The following is a 21330-nucleotide window of genomic DNA, read 5'->3' as shown; positions in this document are numbered from 1 at the left end:
TGCCTGGTGTGTAGTTAGGAGGGCCTGCGCAGGTGACTCCCCTCCGCTTGTCACATATGCCATTAACCTGGCCAGCCCTGGGCAAATCCCACAGGGAGGGTAAACCTTGGTCTCTTTCCCAAGTCTCTTTTTTTCTCCCTCCCTGGAGTCCCTTCCCCTATTTTAGGTACCTCTCACCCTGCTAGCCTCTTCTCCCTAAAGAAACCTTTATTTGCATCTTAATGGGAACTGAAGTTGTGTTATTACCTTGCATTAAGCTTACTGGTCTATTAGCTGATTGTAGAATAAAACATTTGTCTACATGCAGCTTTCAGAAGGAGACTGTGGGAAAGGTGTTAGGGCAGAGGGCTCAGTCCAGCAGCCCCACACCTGCCCCAGAAGCAGCCCCCGACCGGCCCAGGTGGACGGGAGGCTGGTCCACGTCTGAGCCAAGTACTCCATCAGCTGGTCCTAAGCCAGGATGAGCAGGCCGTAAGATGTGGGATGAGGTTGGCATGTGTCAATGGTAGGGGGCTATGCAGTCTCCTGCTGGTCCTTCCCAAGGTCCCCCAGAGCCTCTGGCTAGGGAGCCACCTCTGCACCCCCAGACTCCACCTGCCAGCCACACAGCCCAACGGAGCCCCGCTGAGTTCCCGAGCACCCCGGCCAAATCTGTGCTCCTGCCAGACTGCGACATGTTTGTTTTCCACCGTGGGTGCTGTGACCTGGAAAGCCGCCGCCGTGATGCTCCTCTCGCCCTGATTCTCGCAGTCACTAATTGAACGGTTCGGAGGGAACTGTGCCACAAAGCCGCCCAAGGGCGACAGCAGATGCAGCCGATTAATTACAGCTGGGGAGCTCTGAGGGGCTGCGCTGAGGAGCACAGAGCGAGGTGCCCCAGGCCTCAGGGCCTGAGAGCCTGGGGAGGGCTACCTGGGCCACTCCGGCGGGCAGAGCTGGGGGGCTCCTGCAGGCTAGGGGTTCAAGGCTCAGGGGAAGACCCCTTCTTGGCAGGAGCCTCATGAGGCCTGGTTTCCATCCTAGAGAACCCGTCTTTCTCAACTTGGATCTCCTGCCTGAAGGACATGTGGAGCGAAGGCAGAAGCCGAACACGGGCTCCTGGTTATGGAAGATTCTGATAACGATGGCTACCATCATTTATTTCATTTCCTTTATCATTGCATACTCTTACATCGCTTCATTTATTAACTCCTTATCATGAGCCAGGAATGGTGCCAAGGGCTTTACATATTTTATCCCACTTAGGGCTCCAAACAAGCTGTGAGGGAGGTCCTATGACAATTTCCTTTTTACAGAGGGGGACTCATATCCAGAGACAGGAAGTAACTTGCTCAAGGTTACACAGCGAGAGGGGTAGAGCCCAACAGGTACAGCTAACCTGTGCTTTCAGCATCCACACAACGCGGCCTGAGTGGACCATCCTCTTGTCTGGGAAGAAACTCCTGGATCACCAGCTGAGAGGACTCATGCCCTGGTTTGCTCGTGGGTTTCCCTCTTCTAAGGTCCCCCCAACCCGTCCCCCATGGCTTAGACCAGAGCTTGCTGCTTTCCTAGAAGCTCCACCCATTGGCTTTGCTGGTCACTGCCATGTCTCTGAGCTTCTCAGCTTCCCCCTGTCTCCCCGCTATCCCTGTCGCTGTGGATGTGCACCCACCCCACTGGGCTTTGCCCCTTCGTCACCTTGCACTGTTCATGTCCGGTCTCCCCACGTGATGCCGGGCATGGGAACCCCTGACTTTCTTTCCATCCCTGCAGCAGGCTAGACAAAGAGTGAGGTGCCAACCCCTTTCCCCCTTTAGCCCTGTGAGATGAGAGTTCTGTTGTCTTAAGTGAGCTCAGGAAAGAGGACACAGGTCACATATGGGGGCTCAAGAACCAAGGAGCTGACAGTTAACTGCTCATTCTAAAATTTAGTAGCAGTGTGACTCTGATAAAGTTGTCACTCCTCACAGTGCCTTGGTTTCCTCACCTGTAAAACGAGGCTAATGATACCAAGAGCTCCTACTTTATACAGGCAGTCATAAGGTCTCCATGAGATAACATTAGGTGCCAAGTGCAGTTCTGGGTGGCAGGTAAGCATTCTGTGAAAGTTAGCTATTATTTTTCTTACTGCTATTTTATGATGGAGAAATATGGGCAGAAGCCAGGCTTCTGGAATCCAGAGAAATGGCTGGTTGGTGGAGAGATGGCCCAGCATGGTATGAGCTGCCTCTCCCCTGGGCCAGTCTAGCTCTTTGCTTGTCTCCAGCAAGCTGTCAGCACCCTGGACTGGGTGCTTAAGGGCAGGTGGGAGAGACTGACATCAGAGCCTCCCAGAGCAGCTAAGGATGGGGTTCCCAGAGAAGTTGATCTGGGAGGGACCACCCTCAACTGATGGACATGCTTTATACTAAATGTTCCTGGGTCTGATATAGGGATCAAGGAGGTTCTGCTCCGAGTGGCCCCTAATCAGGACAAGCCAGTGAGGACAAGTTGCGGGTATATAGTCCGATAATCCTCTCCCGACTAATCCACTTACTCCTTTCCTGTTGCTTAGGGTTTTCTTGACTTTAGAGGGCAGTGGTGCCAACTTTGTGCCTGCACATTTTGACGGCATCTTGGCTCTTGGCCAGAGACACCTGGATGCTGGATTCAAGATGGAAAATTGTCACATTCTTTCCCATCTTTGGTGTGTGTTCATGTGTGTGTGTAAGCACGTGTGTGCATACGAGTGTGCACATGCTTCGTGGTGGGCTAGGGCCCAGCTGGTGAGCTCTGCAAATCTCTCTGGCCTTGGTGACGCCGGCCCTCCTGCCCGGCGTGAATCCTTGCTGGCTCTGTCTCAGCGGATAGGACATTCAAAACCTAATTGTTATCTCAGCAGAGTAACTCCATTATTCATCCTGACACCGTCCCCCGTTAGCTGTTTGTTGCAGTGATGTTATATTAATGAGGCCTGCAAATAAATGAACGGGAGATCAGAGTGCTGACTTGTGTCTCAGGAATGCTGGCTGACATATTTATTTATTTGTTAGGAACTTTGCAGCGAGTCTTTCTGGCCCTGGGCAGGTGGCTTTTAGCCTTTCCTGCAGAGACTTGGTGCAGCCTTACAGATAAATGCTTGTAAATGTCCAACTCCCTAAACAATTTCACAAATGCATTCACAACAGAGAATTCGGGGTAGGGGCATCTACTTTAAATTATTTGGGCAAATGGAGAACAGAAGGAATGCAAGAGCAATGGATCATCTCAGACAAATATTGTAGCAACTATTACTTATGCCTGGTTTTAGAGAACAGTGGGGGCGCCTGGGTGGCTCAGTCAGCTGAGCTTCTGACTTCTGCTCAGGTCATGATCTCACGGTTCGTGGGTTTGAGCCCCACGTTGGGCTCTGTGCTGACAGCTCAGAGCCTGGAGCCTGCTTTGGATTCTGTGTCTCCCTCTCTTTCTCTGCCCCTCCCCACTCATGCTCTGTCTCTCTCTCCCTCTCAAAATCAAATAAAAACATTAAAAAAAAGAATTTGGAGAGCAAGGTGCATGGTTTTCTACATTTGGTTTTCTTTCCCAGTTATACGTATCTAACATAGTGTTAAAGGGAATTTATACTCCCTGAGCATGAACCAGTGAGGAGATTGGGCAAGTTAGTGACACTGAAGAATTCACAAAGTAAAATCTACAATGTGGTCAATGGAGAGATGACTGCAAAACCAGTACCCCTACGGCTGGGCATCAGTGTGGCCTTAGGGGGCAATGTGGCAGGTGACCTCAGAAACACATAGGGACATTCTTTGATACCCAGATGGTGACAGGTTCCTGGTCAATCCCTGGGGACCACAAAACTGGAGATCGGTCCCTTGTGTTTCAAGCCAGTTTTTCTTATTCTGCATCCTGAGCTCTACTGTCACCTGCAGGTGTGAGCCACCTGGGCTCCATCCTCTGGGCTCTCATCAAGCTGAGATGCTTGAAAAAAAGAACCACCAGGCTTGGTAATTTCCAACTTTCACCTCAGCCATCATCCTGCTGATAGACACAACTGGAAACCAATGAAGTCAAGGCTGATAATGCTAATACACATGTATAACTAAAGTAACATCTATCCTGTATAGGCAAGAAGGAGTTGCCCTAAGTTTAAACACACCCCAAAATGCACTTCCTGCCCCCTCACCGCTCATAGGATTAAGTGTAGACCTAATTATGTGTAGGAAAATAGGTGAAGGGTTTTTTAAGGCTCAATACAAGGGTAGCCAATGCTCCTAGCTTTTCTGGCACCTCCTGGGGACTTCCAAGAGAATTCCAAGAGATTTCTGGGGTGAAGTGAGGTGGGAAAGTGTATAGCCAGTGAAGACCCCTCCATCCCTCCAACCAAGAGAGCTGGTATGGTATGGTGGGGGAAAGTCTGCATTCTCGAGTCAGAAGGTCCTGGTTTTGAATTTGTTCTGCCACTAACAAAATGGGTGACTTTGGGCAAATTATTTATTTCCCTAAGCACTTTTTCTTCAACTCTTAAATGAAGATAATTGTAGGCATCTTGAAGGATTGTTAGAGTGAGTTGATATGCAAAGATCCTGAGGCACAGTCGAGCCTGGCTATTCTTATTAATACTGCCAGAAGTAGGATATGGATTATCTGTTCAAGTCCCTAGATCCCTGCTGCTGCCCTCTTTCTAAACAGGAGACAAAAGCAGAGGATGTAGATTAGAACTTTCTTTCCTAGGCCCTGTAGAGGAAACAGAGTGGCCTACAGGACGAGCAAATTCCAGCCTCTTCCAGGTGGCCCATGTTCAGGGATAGGCTGGGACTTTGCAGTGAGAGGCTGTACCCCTTCCCCTCCCAGACCTGACTTATCCATGTGATAACTTCCAAGGCCAGCACAGCACCTAGTACACAACAGTTGCTCATCAAATGATGATTTGTTTACTACGATGCTCTGTTATGTGTTGAATTTTATCCTCCTCAAATTCATGTTAAAGCCCTAATTCCTGTTACCTCAGTAAGTGATGTATTTGGAGACAGGTACTTTCCAGAGGCAATCAGGTTAAAATGAGGTCATTTAGCATGGGCCCTAATCCAATATGACTGAGTTCCTTATTCAAACAAATAAAAAAAAAAGAAACGAGAGAGAGAGAGAGAGAGAGAGAGAGAGAGAGACACACACACACACACACACAAGAAGGAATGCCATGAGAAGATGAAAGCAGGACTGGAGGCAATGTGTTCACAGGGCAAGGAATGCCAAGACTGCCACCAGCCCCCAGGAGCTAGGGAAGAAACACGGAGCAGATTTTCCCACGGCCCTCAGACGGAGCCCACCTGCCTGCCCCTGGACCTGGGACTTCAACCTCCGGAACTGTGAGGCCATTCGTTTCTGTCCTTGAAGCCACCCAGCTGGTGGTGGGTGGTGCTTTGTCCCTGCGGTCCTCACTGACCGGCAGACCCACTTGGAGTGGAGACCTCTGTCACATGAGCTTTAGATCCCTTTGAGCCTTCCTAAATTTTTCTTCCCAGTTACATATTCAGTCTCTTTTCCCCTTTCTGCCAAATTCTGCCCCTTCACAGCTTCTCAGAAAATGTTTCTTCAGGGCCTTCCTTTCTAGGGGGTGGCTTTGGGGACGTCCTCCCCTTTGGTGTCCTGGCAGGTCTGGAGGTGCAGCAATGTGGTGGGTCAGGCATCTCACGGGCTTTCCCCAGCCTCCACATGTCTCCTGTACCTGGTGTGGGACAGGTGACATGTGCACAGATGGCAGGATGACAGCGAGAATGCAAGCAGCTTCGGATGTCCTGCACGGGAGACAGCATTGTTATCACCCCACAGGCTTGCTGGGAAGGAGCAGATGCTCCTGAGTCCTGAGGGGTCCTGAGGGGATCTGAGGGGGTCTCTAACCCGAAGTTTATGTAAACTGGGAAATTCAGTAGGCTGTAAGACTTGTTCTACATGAAGCTATCACAGGAGATGGGTCTCTAGGGGTGGGCTTGGTTGCCATGGAGACAGTGGGGTAAGAAGGGTTAAGGAGGGACACAGCTGTTCACTCAAGGAAGCTGGAGCCCACTCGTTTCCCAAAAGCAGAACTCACTTGAGGTCATCTCGTCAATTTCCCTGACCCCCCTGAACAGGGCAGTGCCCATTCAGGTCCCTCTTTGTTTTCAGTATTGGAAATTCTGCTGCCTTTCACCCCTTCCAGAAGGATCTTGCAAGGCAAGGGCCAGAGACAAGGGGGAGAAGATATAGAAGGGCATGGATCTCATAGAATACAAATTATTAAGAAAAAGATCTATACCAACGTCAAGGAATTAGCCAAGGAAGCAAAGGTAAAGAACAGAAGCTAATTCTTCTTCAAAGTTACTTTTAACAAAGGATACATTTTTGGTAACAAATGCCAGGGAGGCACATGAGGCTGACTCTTCCCATTACTGGTGACATTATCCCTGATCACTTGGTAAAGGTAGAGTCTGCCAGGTTACTTCTCTGTAAAGTTACTATTTTTCTTGTAATTAATACGTATCTTGTGAAGAGACGGCCCGAGCCTGTGCAAATATCCTATTTTCATACGTTCATTCACTAATTTTAGTACTCATTGGCCTTTATTCCTGAGATAATTATGACTGTGAATTTTGCCAAATGACGATTTTCCATTTCCCTTGAGTTCTTTTACATTTTTGAGTCAGAATTCTAATATGAAGAACCTCTTCTCTCCCCGATTGTTTATTTATATCAACAAGGACATAGATTCTTATTTTATTCTATTGCTTATAGTCAATTGGTATCATTATGTATTTTCTTTCTCAGATTGGCCCAGATTTGGCCACTGGGGCCAAATCAAATTGGTTCCTGTGCCCTTTTGACCAGTATGCCACCTTGTTTGTTTGTTTTTTTAGTACTCCTTGCCAACAATATATAACTTAAATTAAATCATGAGGAGATATTAGGCATACCCAAATTGAGGGATATTCTAGAAAATAATTGTCCTATCCTCTTCGACAATATCAAGGTCACGAAAGACAAAGAAAGACTGAGAAGTAGAGAATGAAGGAAACATGATAATGGAATGTGTCATGTGACCCTGGACTGGATCTTGGGCCAGAAAATGGGGGACAAGCAGTGACAATTGGCAAAATGTAAATGAGGCATGTATATTACATGGAATTATTGTATGAATGTTAATTTCCTGATTTTGATAATTGCACTGCGGTTATATAAGATGTTAATTTTGGAGAATATGGGTGAAGGGTATATGAAAGTTCCTTGTACTATTTTTGTACCTTTTTATAAGTCTAAAATTATTTCAAAAATGAAAAGTTAAGAAAAAAAATTGAAGATTACTTTTACAGAGGAAGGAGGGTAGGTTGAGGGTAGGAGACACAAAATGAAAGAAAATATTCCTGATAATAGTGAATAAAATATTCCAGGCCTGGATCCTCCCTCCTACATATCCTGCCCAGAACGATGGCCCCCTGTGTGACTTGAGACCCAGCATGGATTTGTCTCCCGTTCTCCCCAAAGAGGCTCTTTCATTTCTCTACAGCCTCTGCTTGAAAAACGCCAACAGGAGACCCCACTGCTTGGGGCCTCTGACTCCAGCTGCTGTGTTCTCTGGGAAAATCAATTACAGCCTAATTACCTCAGGGGGTTAATTAGCATCATGTAGCTTGGGTGTCCTCTGTGAAGGGAGCAGCCCATCAGTCCCCGGTCAGTGAGCAGGGGCGGCACCGAGGCAGAGATTTTCCAGGGAAAAGCCTGCTGGGGGCTGGGAAGGCACCCCTGCCAGCCCGGGCGTAGCCGGGACGGCGGCAGCAGCCGGGGTTGGCGGAGGTGACAGGTGCTGATGGAAACAAGTCCCCGCCTAATTTAAGCTCCCTTGTGCCACAGGCACAAAGACTTAGAGACGGACAACTGCAGCTGCAAGATTTACAGGGCGGAAGATGTTCTCAAGCCAGCAGTTGCTAGAAATCGCTAGAATCAGGGAGAAGGCATGGAGCCTTGGAGCAGATCAGGGAGCTGGATGTCTGGGGCCAGAGGCTGGGGCACCACCAACCAGCACTTCTTGCAAGCACTTGCCCAGCGAGATAAGGGCACAGGATGGAGTCAGTAGGCACTATCATGGGCCGTGCTCAAGAGAAAAACAAAATTGAGGAAGTCCGATGCTTGACGGGCAGCATCTACACCATCATAGCATCTTCCCACCAGGATGATGGCGAACCTAGGTGGCACCAGACACAGTGTGTGCTTTTCCTGGGGCATGCTACCACGTGGATGGATGGCACCTGCCTGGTCTACGTCAGCTAGGAAGGAAGGTTGGCTCTCAAGGAAGGGGACGCATTGCTCCCTGTTCCATGTTACATGGGCAAATCAGAGTCTGCAAATGGCTCTGTAAGTAAATAAATCTGAACTTAAATCCTGGCTCTGCCACTCATCTGGGCAACCGTTTGACTCCTCTCTGCCTCATTCTCTTCTCCGTCTGTACAATGGAGGTGAGACCATTTACCTCCCGTGGAGGCTGTGGGATTAAACAAGACAGTACCCTGCACCCTAGATAAACGTTTGCTCTCTCTTCAATCATCTGTAGGTCAACTACACTCATTTGACCTTGAGGGGGTTCCTTCTACTGATCTGGCATTTCAGCAGGGTGCACCAGAAGTTTCTCAGTGCTCTGTGACATAGGACTGAAGGTGCTTTCTTCGGCTAGTAAGGAAAATGAGCCGGGAAAAGGGGCAACGGATCTCACTCAGGGACGAGACAAAAAGGAGCAGCCCCTCACTGCTTTCTTAAAGGAGCAGACCACAGTGCTACCTGCCTGGGCCTCCATTCTTCGTCACCAGAAGGAATGTGCAATTAGTTTCAAACCACTAGTGACAGTTGGTGAATAGGGAGCCACGGAGAGTGATGAACGCATCGTGCACCCAAAGTTAAACACAACTGCTCCTCTCCCAGGCCATTCAAACCCTGAGCAGCTGCATTTTCATTCACATCACCGATTCATCTTCCTTTGCAATGTGCTATTCAGGAAACATCATTTTTCCCCCAGGATAATTAATTACCTATTTCCTTCCATTAAGATGCACAGACAAATTGGGACAGGGAGTAAATCCTGGGAAATGGCACGGTGGCCAATGTTGGGCCTGCCTTTACTTTCTTCTTCCGTGTTCAGCTTTGCAACTCTGAGCTAATTGCAGCTCCCGAAATCACATTTCTGCTGAGAAGAGCTCAGTCTGCTCTCTGAAATGTGCACCCACCAGGCAGCCAATTTCCCGTCCCCACCTGGCTCCGCTGGCCTGGCAGGGGACGCCGGGCTGGCTCTGCCTCCCTTGTGTGCACGTGCTCACGGACGCGCATGCACATTCGGCCACTAGCTCGAGGACACGCATCCAGATGCTTGTCACTTAGGCCTGGACACAGGCCATTGTGGTGCCCAAGAGAGGCTTCCCACATCCCACGTTAAATGTGCTCTATACTTAAATTCTTCCATTTGCACTCCTCCCCCGCTGTCCCCCAGGCCGGCGCCTGGCCATCCCTCCTGCTCGGGGAAGCTGCGGGACTCACCTCAGTGATTTGGGGGTTGGAGCACTTGACATTGTGGCTGGACCAGTCTAGCCAGGGGCCGGAGGGGCCGGCGCAGTGCTGCTGGAGTGTGCACCTGCGCTCCCCGCTGCACCAGCCGCACTCAAACTTCCGGTCGGCCTTCAGGCAGAGCCCGCAGCTCTCCCGCTGGGCCGCACACTTGTAGAGGTGGACTGTAAAGACAGGAGGTGACACGACTGATGGGGGAGGGCTTCTCACAGCCGCGCCTCTTCTTGGAGGTAAGAGGAAACCGCCGCCCAGCACGGATAGGATAACACCAAGGATCACCATTATCATTGCAAGAATCACAGATGGGGAATTAATACTAAACTGAGCCTCCTAGCTGCTGAAAGGTACTACAGAAAAATGTTAATTAAGAGTTCTGGCTCTGGACAGAATTGTGTCAGGGCTGTGTTCCTGGCGTCACCGCTTCCTGGCAGTGTGACAGAATGTAACCTCCTTGAACCTTGTCCACTTAATGTAGCATGGGGGGAACGGTGCTTGCTTTTTTGTGGGGTTTGACGGGGTGCTGTAACATACCTGATGGGCCACACACACTTGTTCTCACGTGTGGCTCTCATCACAACAGGTAAGGGCTCATTTCCCCATTTCAGATACAAATGAAGCTCAAAGAGGGGCGCCTGGGTGGCTCAATTGGTTGAGCGTCCGGCTTCGGCTCAGGTCATGATCTCACAGTTCGTGGGTTCGAGCCCCTTGTCGGGCTCTGTGCTGACAGCTAGCTCAGTGCCTGGAACCTGCTAAAGATTGTGTATCTCCCTCTCTCTCTGATCCTCCCTTGCTCGCACTGTCTCTGTCTTGCTAAAATAAATAAAAATCATAAAAAAATTAAAACAAATGAAGCTCAAAGAGGTAGATCACAACTCTTGAAGCTTCCTAAGATTAGTGTCCGAAGCTGGAATCCTGGAATTCCAACTCTGTATGAGGCTGGAGTGTAGAGCCTGACAAGACAGTGGCATCCCACGCGGACACTGGGACCTGGCTGTTCTGGGAGAGAGGTCAGCTTGGCTTCAAGAAAGACCAGGTGGCCGGCAAAGTGCAGGCATAAGGAGAGAAAGTCCACACAGTCCTGTTCACGGTCCCTGCGGTGCAGTGTGGGGGTGACAGCCACCAGAGAGGACAACTGGCTACGTATCATGTCACTTTGGGAGTCTGCAGACCTTCTGCCTTCGCTTTTGTCTCTTACTGACTTAGAAGCCCTGGACAGGGCAGTCAGCAGAACTGTGTTTTGGGAGCCTGGGGTTTAATTGTTCCTGCTGATGTTCTGAATTCAGAATCTTGAGTAGAATACTCAGAGACTGATTTTCAACACTCCCGGTCAAGCAGACATCAGCTTTCAGGACTGGGGGGGGGGTGTGTGTGCCTCTGCTGGAGGTCAGGTTCAGGCTCCCGGAGAGGGTCATGTTTTTATCTCTCTATATGTCCTCACCTCCCTGTGGGGTCCCAGCTGCAGGGAATACAGGTAAACATCCTCATGCCCGCAGCTTCTTACAGAAGAGCACAGGGAACGAGAATCTTCAAATGAACAATGATGTAGTGAGCATTTATTAACATGCACAAATGGTCCACATCTAATACCTCATTCGGTCTTCATGATGACCCCTAAAAGGAGGGTGTCCCTTCTGGCCTTCTCACACATCAGGAAGTTGGGATGAAGGCAGGGACAGTAAATAGTCTGAGTTTACCCATCGCTAAGGGAAAATGCCAGGATTTTGAATCCTGGTGTCTTGGATTTTAGAACCCAAGTCTGTAAACACCATGGCCTTCTCCACCCAACACGGTGCACAGCCTCCAGAAATACCTGGGCTCTAGGGGGGTGCACGTGGAGATGAAACTGCCCCCCCACACTCCCAAGCTGTTGAGCACCACCAGGGAGGGCTCTGATGCGAAGCTTGGATGTGGCTGTTTTCTTCTAAGCTCCAGGTGCAAAGACAACCTCTGGGAACTAAGCCCAGATCCTCAGCAGGGAGAATGTCTCTCTCTCAGCAGTGAGGAAATTTGGCTCGGTATTGAGGAGAACCAGAACAGAAATCTCCCTGGTTCCGTTTCTTTCTCCCAGCCAAAGTGGTTTTGATTTCCATGACAGCATGTGGGTCAGGGCCTCTGGTGGCCCTGGTCCCCTCTCTGTGCCCAGGGGTGACTCTCAGGCTGATTGAGAAGCTGGGACAGCCCTAGTGACTTGAAGTGTAGAGAGACATGGCTCATGGTAGGGGGTGAGGGGTCTCGGGGGGGAGAGAGCTTCATGGCCCATGGTGGCCCAGACTCCTGGAAGGACAGTGGTTTGGTCAAGCATGTGCGCTCTGAGATTGGACAGCTTAGGTTTGGATCCTGGCCCTGACTTTCTGATTCAGCCCGCTTTTTCTTTCTTTTTTTCATTTTCCCAAAGTGTAAGTGAAAAAAAGAAATCATAAGATATTTAAAGTAGTATACCGTAATGATTGAAAATACATATACTGAAAGGGCTCCTCCCATCTAGTTAATTAGCATATCCATCACCATACACATACACAGAGAGAGAGCAAGTACAAATATATGTTTAGCTTGTTCTGTCTTAGCAAATTTCAATTATACAAAGCAGTGGTATCAACCAGACACCGCGATTTACACTAGATCCTCAGACATTATTCATCTTAGAGCTGAAAGTTTACACTTTCAGGCTTCTAACAGCCTCTTTATTTCCTACCTGGCCTCCAGCAACCCTTTATCTTGACCTTTATTTTTTTAAGATGTCACTTATTTTTCTTAAAAGTAGGGGATGCTGTGTGTATTTGCACGTCATCCTGCTCAGGGGCCGTGCTAATCTGTGCACGGGTCCGATTTCAGTATATGGGCTGCCGGGCAAGCACTCCTGGTCTGTTTCTTGGCCTCTTTGGGTCTCAGTGTCCTGATCTATAAGACGAGATTCATACTGGTACAAACATTTGAGAGCTGTTATGATGATTAAGGGAAATAATCTCAAAAAACCACTTAGTGAGCGCCTCCCCACAGTGAGTGCTCACAACACAGGACCCGGCTTTGCCACTCTTGAGAGCAGGGTGATGTGTTGAGATTTGCAGTGTAGAGAGTGTGCCCACCTGGCATGAGGGACCAGGTCTTATCTATAGGACCATGAATAAGGGTGGTCCTTATGGACTGTCCTTCTCGGGTCAGCCCGGCTCCTCCCTGGGTTTCCTTGCGTTGTCCCCACCTTGCCCACCCCCGCCCCCATCAGGACCAGGAGAGCAGGCTTGCGAACTTTTGTGCAGCGAAGGACCAAGGATAGGGGAGCCAGACCATAATTGGAAACAGAATCTCTATTTCTCTGGAAACTGGCAGGACATTCCTGCTTGCTGCTCTCCTAGGTCAGGTTCTACACACACTTCAAAGTCCCCGGGAGCCCGAGAAAAATGCGATGAGCCGGCAGCTGCCTGGCGGATGCTCTGGTTGTAATAAAACAGGGTTCCCAACAGGACTCCTTTGATGGCTCCAAATGTTGCTTTAGGATCCTCTGAAGAGTTCCGCTGACACAGGGAGTGTATTATTCATGGCACAGCGGCTGGCTGGCTCTGATCCCTCCAGCCCCAGTCTTCTCCGGGGTCACGGAAAGATCAAAACTCTACCTGGAAGTAGCTGCTCACCTTTCAGGTCCTGCGGGTTGTCGATGATGAAGTTGCCATTCCACACGACGGCAAAGTCCACGGCAAGGTTGCTGATGTCCATCCCGTCGTACTGGTACTGCGGGGAGAGGGGCAGAGAGCACACGGCTTGTGAGGTTCCCCATGACAGGGGGTCAGGGGTTCTGCTGGCATCGTGGGGGACGAGGACCATAGCAGGAAGGACACCAGGGATCCTTGCTCCCTCTGGGCTGAGAAAGGAGTGGGGGGGAGGAGCAGGGGACCCCATCTGCCGCTCGAGTTGTCCCTATGGCGCCCTTCCCGACTCCCAGTCACTACTGCCAACAGGATCCAGCCCAAACCCCTTAGTTTGGTGTCCAGTGCCCCCCATACTCCAAATCCAAGCTTACTTCCCTTCCACTGCCCTCCTACAGAAATCTTTCATGCCGCCTGTCTCCAAACACACCCCCTCCCTGACACCTCTCTGCCTCTTTTTAGTTTACATCTTGTGAAGAATGCCTCTCCCTCCCTACAGCCTCTCCCCTTCCACTTGCCTGTATTCTTCTGGTCCAGCTCACACTCACCTTCCCCGGCTGCCTGCTCTGACACCTCTGCCAGCCCTCCCCCACCCTCTCTGCCCGCTGGCATTGCCAGTCCCTGTCTCTGTCTTCCCAAGAGCTCCTCTGCCTTTACACGTGCAAGTCCAGTCTCTGCAGCAAGTCCACATACTGTGGACCCCACCAGAGCCTTGAGGAGAGCACATGCACAACAGACAGGGGGCGGGGGCAGACAACAGTTGGGGGCTCTGGGCACCGCAGGGGTCTCCTTGCTGGATGTGAGCTTTATTTTGGACGGCCGGGAGTCCACCAGGGAAAGTGCTCAGAGCTTCTGGTCCCAGATATGATCAGCCCGACCCTTAAAAACTCAAGCTGTAGCCAGGAATCCCCTCTTTCTCCCACACTGGTCCCACAGAGGACTTGCAAGCCCATCACACGCTTCAGAAATCGGCCCTCTGGTGGCCCAGCCCCTGCCTCTCACTGGAGAAGGCCTCTGGGAATCCCCTCCCGAGATTTGCCCAGCCCTGGCCACTCGGGGCATGTCATGTTACTGTCCACCCTCTTAACCCCTGGGCCCTTCCCACCACCTTCCTCCCTTTGTCCTGTTGCTTTTTTTTTTTCTCATCCCACCTTCCCCTTGCACTTGGCGGCCTTCCACCGATTACAAATTCTATCAAGCGCCTGTGACCTGGGAATCTGACAGCCGCCTGATAAGAAGCCCAGATTCTCTTTATCTTTCCCAGGCGAATTAGCTTCCCTCAACACCTTTGTCACATCACGGCCCCCATCTCCAGCTGACCCCCCATAGTCAGAGACAGGAGTTGGCAGATAAAAAGATCTTCTCTGGGCTAGTATTATAATTAAACACCTCGTGCTCTCTGTCTGGCATGCAGGATTGGTTTAACCCTTGCCGCTCTTGAAGTTCACTGCTCCCTCCTTCTCCCCGCCCCACCTCTGCTCATGCCATTCTACTTCTGCTGAGCTCCTGGCCAGGTTTCTTCTGGTTTATTCCTAAGTGGGGAAGGGGGTTTGCGGTGGAGTCCACTGGCTTAGGCTGAAATTTTACTGAAGGCCAAGAGGTCTCTCTTTTCTTTTTTTAATTTTTTTAACAATTTATTAATTTTTGAGAGACAGAGAGAGACAGCATGATCAGGGGAGAGGCAGAGAGAGAGAGAGGGAGACACAATCTGAAGCAGGCTCCAGGCTCTGAGCTGTCAGCACAGAGCCAGAAGTGGGGCTCGAACCCACAAACCATGAGATCATGACCTGAGCCAAAGTCGGAGGCCCAACCGACTGAGCCACCCAGGCAGCCCCCACCAAGAGGTCTCTTTAAACTCAGAAAGGACACAAAGCTCTCAATTTAGGCCATTAGGGCCCTCACAGAACCCCACCTCCTCTGCCACCATTATCTTGCCCTGATTTGGTTGAGGGTCATTCAAGGCTTACACACTTCTCCGTCCCTGGGTATGTGGGGCCAGACTGTGGGCCTGGAAGGTTCTGGGAAAGGGGGAGGGTCAGGCTGTGAGAGAAAGGCCTGCCCATGCACGTGCTCACCCCCTTACCGAGCTGTTCTGGCACTGGACGCTGGAGCTGTTGAAGCGCAGTGCGGGGACTCGGTGGACGGCCCCCTGGATGTTGAGGACACACTCATAGCCTCGCTGGCCTGACTGAGGCTGGGGCAGGTTTCGAGCCTTCAGGGTGATTGGCTTCACCTCCCCAACTGGAATCAGAATTTCCTCCGTGGGCACCAGCTGGGGACAGTCCTGGGGAGCAAGCAGAGAGGCACTGTTTGTCCCGGCTCACGCCCTCCTACTCCCCTGAGCCAGGGCAGGGGACAGGACCTGGATGCCCAACCAGCGCCTCTCGTGGCCAGACGGGCTGCCCACGAGAAGGATGTATCACACTGAAAGGGCATGGGGAGTCAGCAGGGAACATGAAATCTAGCTCTTAGCTCCTGGGGCTTCGATATTGTCATCCCAGCCCCCAAGTTGTCCTGGATCTGGTGTGCATGTTACAATTTAGGAATTAATTTCCAAGCACCGGTGTGGCAGGCTGTGGATTTTATCTCCTGCCACAGAGGATAAAAGAGGCCCCCTGTGTGTCCCTGTCCCCAACCTCGAACCCCCGCCTCTTGGTTTCATCCTTTCCCGGGCTCCTATCTCTCATGCATTGTCCGGCCTGAGGCATTCTGTTATCGACAGCCTCAGCTTCTTGGCTCCGACTGAGCAGGCCATTCCAGGAGGGGGATCGACCCTCCCGGCAACGCTCTAAACACTTGCTCTGGCTTTTTATCTCATTTCATTACCAGGCCCTGCATGAATGCCACGTTGCTTCGGAAAACAAAACCGAAAAAAGAAAGTCTTGGTGGGGAGGGGCTGTAGGAAGGACCATGAGAGACCATAAAAGTGGGAAAGCCGGATTGAGTTTCCCGAGCTTTATTGCTAGATGTTGCTTCTCTCCTGAAGGTCACATTGCCACCTTCCCACAGCTCGGCTCCCCTGCCCACCTTCTCCCTCTTGAGGAGACAGAGCCCAGAAACCACCGGCAGGAGGATGGCAAGGGCCAGCCGCCTCCAAATGCAGTCACTTCCTGTCTCCAGGGACCAATCAGGGAAATTCTTGAAGGAGACACCTGGCTCCCCACTGCCTTTGCCTCTGCGGTGGTTCTCAGAGGGAGCATTCCAGAACATGTAGGATTTGATAAGCAAGGGACAGCTTAGCTATGGGATTGGGAGACCTGGAAGACCACAGTTGCTTCTCCTCTCTGGGCCTCAGGTACAAGCCCTCTCCACCAGCCTCTGCCTCCTTCTTACCCTGTAAGAAAGTCTTCATGCATCCTGCTCCAGACACATGGGACTTCAGATTAGTTCTCAGAGACAATATCCCTGATTCATGGGCCTCTGGTCCTTTGAAGACGCTTTTCTCTCCCCTAGAAACACTCAGTACCACCTCTGGGCCCTCTTTGTCTTCCTGGCCATTGGCTCAGCTCCTCTGTAACTGAATGCCTCTTAATTAGCCATCAAATTCAGCTCCGTGGCTCCTTTTCTGGAAAGCTGCCCTGACCTTTTCCCTTCCCTGGCCTCTGGATGGGTTATGAATGTTCTCCCATGATTGCATTCAGCCCTCAGAATTGCAACTTCTTGTTGACTTGTATTCCTCACCAGTGTGTGAGCCCTGAGGGGATGAGGCTGCATCCTATTTGCCTCAGATGACAAGATCTGAAACTTTCTTTCTACCTTCTGCTTCCTAGATTCTTCAGAGATGAGAGGAAAGCCCTGACTTCTGAGCACCGAGAGACTTGAGATGGAGTCTGATTCCCGAAGCTGGGGTTAGCAATGGTCACTGCTTCTGGAGTCCCATGATTCCTAAGTGGACATGTCTCAATCTCGTAAGAAATCCTGAGACTTTATGAAAAGCTGGGGAAATTTTCCACAGACACTTATCTGGGAGGACCTGGAAGAACTTTCGGGGCCACTGGTGCCCTCCCTCCCCTGCAGGCTAACTGCATGTGAGAGCACCGAACGGGCGAAGTTTCTACAAGAGGCAGGATCATAAGGCAAGCCCGGAGCAGACGGGTCCCTGTCAAGAATCAGTCAGTCAAGCTGCCAACTCATAAACTTGCTCTTTACTGCACTTTTACTTTCATGCCCTGAGGGCATTCTTGACAGAGTCTTTCATATATTTATAGCCAAGAAAAAAAAATGAACACCACTTCAGGGAAATCTAGGCATCCCCTGGAAAAGGAGATGCTACTTCCTGTTGGTGGCTAACAAATCCCTGTCGCGTCTAATAAATTAGAATTTTAATTTAGACTAGAAGAAATAAGGCTGAGGCATAATGAGGTGTGTGTGTGTGTGTGTGTGTGTGTGTGTGTGTGTGCACGCATCTGTGACAGAGAAAATCCATTTTCAGAAACAGAACTAGTTGAGACAGTGTAAATGATGACTAGTTGTTTTTCATCTCTAATGAGCTTGGAGAACAAATTCAAATTTCAGCAGTAAGGTCTTAAAGATGTGTTTTTGGAAGCATAATGTCTCTGGTTAGTAAACAAGATTGGAAAATTCTTTTAACTTCAACAAATATACACATATATGTTTTTATAGACACATTTATTGTATTATATGCATATTTACATATAATATACATACACATAGGTGAGCAAATCCTCATCTTTTTTGTCTGGGCTAAGTCTGGTCCAACCTGGAGGTTGGAAAATTTTTTTGATTTTTGTATTACATTTTTTTAAATGTTTATTTTTGAGAGAGAGAGATACAGAGACAGAGAGACAGAGACAGAGAAACAGAGACAGAGCGTGGATGAAGGAGAGGCAGAGAGAAAGGCAGACACAGAATCCAAAGCAGGCTCCAGGCTCTGAGCTGTCAGCACAGAGCCCAACTTGGGGCTCAAACTCACCAGCGGTGAGATCACAAACTGAGCTGAAGTCAGATGCTTCACTGACTGAGCCACCCAGGAGCCCCTGGAGTTGGAGAATCTTAAGAAGACTCTTTATGAGTACTCTTAGAAGGTTTTTTTTTTTTTCCCCGTTTCTTTTTTAAAGGGGCTCTAACATTTTAGAAAAGATATCCATCCATAGTCTGCTATTTCAGACCTTCTGGGACTAAATTTCAAGACCATGATTAGAAGCTTCCCAAATGCCTAAAGAGGTTCCAAAACTGCCTCAGTAGAAAACAGATGTCTTATCTTTTGTTTCTTTGGCTAATTTCCCTGAGGCCAAAGTCAAATTCTTTCTCTTATTCTCTAGGGAAAAGGAAAAAGGGGTTTGGGACCAGGTATATTCTCTTCTTGGAAAACAGGGGAAGATGCAGAACGTGGATTGTGAATGGTTGTGGTGAGTATATTAAGGAGGAAACAGCAGTCCTGGGTAGCAGTGGCAGTAGTGAAGGTTGATGGCAGCCAAGAAAACTGCCAAGTTGTGGGAACTTCAATGCCTCGGGCCTTGGGGAAGGCTATGGTTTTCATCAGATACAATGAATGAGGCCACTTCCATCCTAATTGCTTCTGTGAGCCTACACACACACACACACACACACACACACACACACACACACACACACAGCTCCTGTCCTAAGAAGAGACCCAGTCATGACGTTATTCCCTTTCTGCAGAGTGTTACTACTGTTGTCAGTGTTGTTAAAATGCCCATTGCTACTGCTGGTCCCCACTCTCTTTAGGTCATCTTATTCCTCTCTCTGTCTCTAGGCCAACTGGCAACAGGATCACCTCCTTGGCAGCAATTTGAGATTCTGTCGAGATGAATAGATGTCCTATTTGGGACCATCCCAGGGGTGGCGGTAGGCTGGGCAGGAGGAGCCACGGCTCCATAGGACCCTGGTGTGGGAGCCCTGTGTACCTTGCGGCCCCATCGCCCACTCTGTTTATCTGTGCTTCTCGGGCTTTCGGTGTGGGGGACCCTTCAGCCCTCGGAAACGACTTCTCCCATGTGGAAATGGCATTATCTTCACCCACTGGACTTCAAAGAGAGAGAGCAGCCAGTATCTTGGGAAGCTAATCGGATTTATTTGGTTCTATCTTTCCCCTGGGACAGGGCGTAAAGAAGATATTTATGTATCTACATCTTGCTAGGCCTAGTTTAGCCATGGAGGGAGATGAGCTTTTAAAGCTGAAAGCCATACATACTCCGGCGCATTCCCGCTTGCTAACACCATGTCCCAGCTTGATCCAGCCCAGGGAAGCAGAGGTCTGGGGGGCCCCCAGCACAGATCGACTGTGCCCTGAGCAGTGGAAAGTTCTGGCTCACAACCTTAAAAGAGCTCAAGAGATGGTTCAATTGAAATTCAGTTTCCTCATCAGTAAGATGGGGCCAGTCATACCAGATAACCCTCGATCGCATGAAAGAGGCACATGGAAGTACGCTGTTAATGGCACTAAAGTGGGTTATCACCGTTAATACTACTGCATACTTCCTGTGTGTGCCTGTGTGGCGTACATGAATGCAGGATCAGAGGACTTCAACCTACCCAGAGTCAACCTTGGGGGACAGATGTTCTGAGTCATAGCATCTGCATTTATCTGATGACCTTGGGACAATTGTTTATTTTCCCTAAACCTCAGTTTATTAAGATGTAATAGAATCCATTTCACAGAGTGGGTTAAATGGAAAGACTGGGCAGATTTACTTCATGTGCTGGTTGGTTGTGTATCCGGAAGAGGCCCTACTGACCCACCTTCCATAGGCAGTTTCTCCATCTGTGAAGGCGGATTTGTACCTGTCCCTGCAAACCCTGAACCTACATGACCAAATAGCACAAAGGCACATTGGGGTCCAGCCGGCAAGTGCAGATGTGGCCATGGGGACAAACAAGCAAACTGGCTCGGGTTTTTTGCAGGAAGTGGACTGTACTCAGCTTTTTTGGACGCCTGAGTTCTCTGCCACCTTGGGAAAAACACCTAAACTTTTAGCTTCTTGGTTACTCCATGTATCAAATTGAATTACGTGAAACTCCAGGTCCGTGTCAAGAATTCATTGAGGTGTGCTATGTCAGTGACTCTCAATCTTTAGACTAATTTGGGATGGGGCCCAAGGAGTGGACTTTTTAACAGGTACCCAGGTGCTGCTGCTGCTGCTGCTGGTCCCCAGAGCTGACATGGACACTTTGAGAACTCTTGTCACATGTGCGAGAGTTACAGGTATGTGTATGTTACTGTTGCTGTACGAATCAATAGAGCTAATTAGTTAGATATGGTTTCTAGGAAGTAGACAGACAAAAATTTGATTCAAAGTTAGGGGGCTCTACTAGAAGTACAAAAGAGATATTCTAGGACCCCCAAAGAGGTACCTCACGGGTTTTCAGTCCCCAGAATGATCTACAGACATCTGGTTGGACTCTAAATACAGTAAGAAAACTCCACCCAAGCTGGCTGTGTGCCCCTTAGCTGCCCTCCACATTTTCAGGAATGGGGCTCCCCAGAAGCAGAGCTTTGGACAGAAAAGAGCAGGGCCTAGGAGCTAGCTGCTGGGAAGGGATGCCTGAACGGCTGTGGCCAAGAGCTTTGGCAGTATTCGAGGCAGCTGAGGAAGTGGCCCTCACAAGTCTGCTGGGGACCCACCATGCTTTTCTTTCCTGAGTCAAGTTAGGAGTGGGCTGCAGACCAGGCTTCCATCACTGGGCCTCCAGAGAGCCAGTCCCAGGGCCCACGCCAGGGGCTGGTGCGTATGGGCAGTAAGAGAGCGGCAGTCCAGCCCCCTCCCACTCAGGAGAGGCGGAGGTGAGGAAGGGGCAAAGGGCACCTCTCTCCCCCAAGTCACAGACATTCAGGAAAGAAAGAGCAACTGAAAGGCGGTGGGAAGCCTTTGGGTTTACCCCCAGGATTCTTTTAATATTCACTCAATCCTGAGTTGCCTGGTGGCAACAGCTTCTCTCAGGCCCAGCTCTCTGGAACACTGGAGTCTTTCCCCCTTGGCTGAGAGGGAACGGTGTTCCAGTGACTTCTAAAGGGCATGAGGGAGGCTGGCATGTTTCCAATTAGCCTTCTGGCTTCCACACCCCAGCAGAGTTGATTTGTCTTGCTCTGAACACCACTCCTGCCCTTCCTCCAGCTGCAGACCGTTCTCAGGCTTGGCCTTGGGTTTCTCTCCACTGGAGGGGGAGT

General features: G+C 50.0%; 1 protein-coding gene across 1 annotated transcript in view; it reads right to left on the bottom strand.

The window, feature by feature from the left end:
* The window catches only part of PLXNA2 (plexin A2), a 205157-nt gene that overhangs the window by 41309 nt on the left and 142518 nt on the right, over positions 1-21330 (bottom strand). Inside the window, exons 10-12 of the mRNA XM_029935352.1 lie at positions 15262-15462; positions 13167-13263; positions 9514-9704 (exon numbers count right to left, since the gene is read on the bottom strand). Coding sequence (XP_029791212.1) covers positions 9514-9704; positions 13167-13263; positions 15262-15462 — 489 coding nt within the window. The remainder of the gene's footprint in view (positions 1-9513; positions 9705-13166; positions 13264-15261; positions 15463-21330) is intronic.

The sequence above is a fragment of the Suricata suricatta genome, chromosome 3 (genome assembly GCF_006229205.1).
Source record: "Suricata suricatta isolate VVHF042 chromosome 3, meerkat_22Aug2017_6uvM2_HiC, whole genome shotgun sequence".
NCBI lineage: Eukaryota > Metazoa > Chordata > Mammalia > Carnivora > Herpestidae > Suricata > Suricata suricatta.
This window is presented reverse-complemented; position numbering and strand designations above follow the sequence as displayed.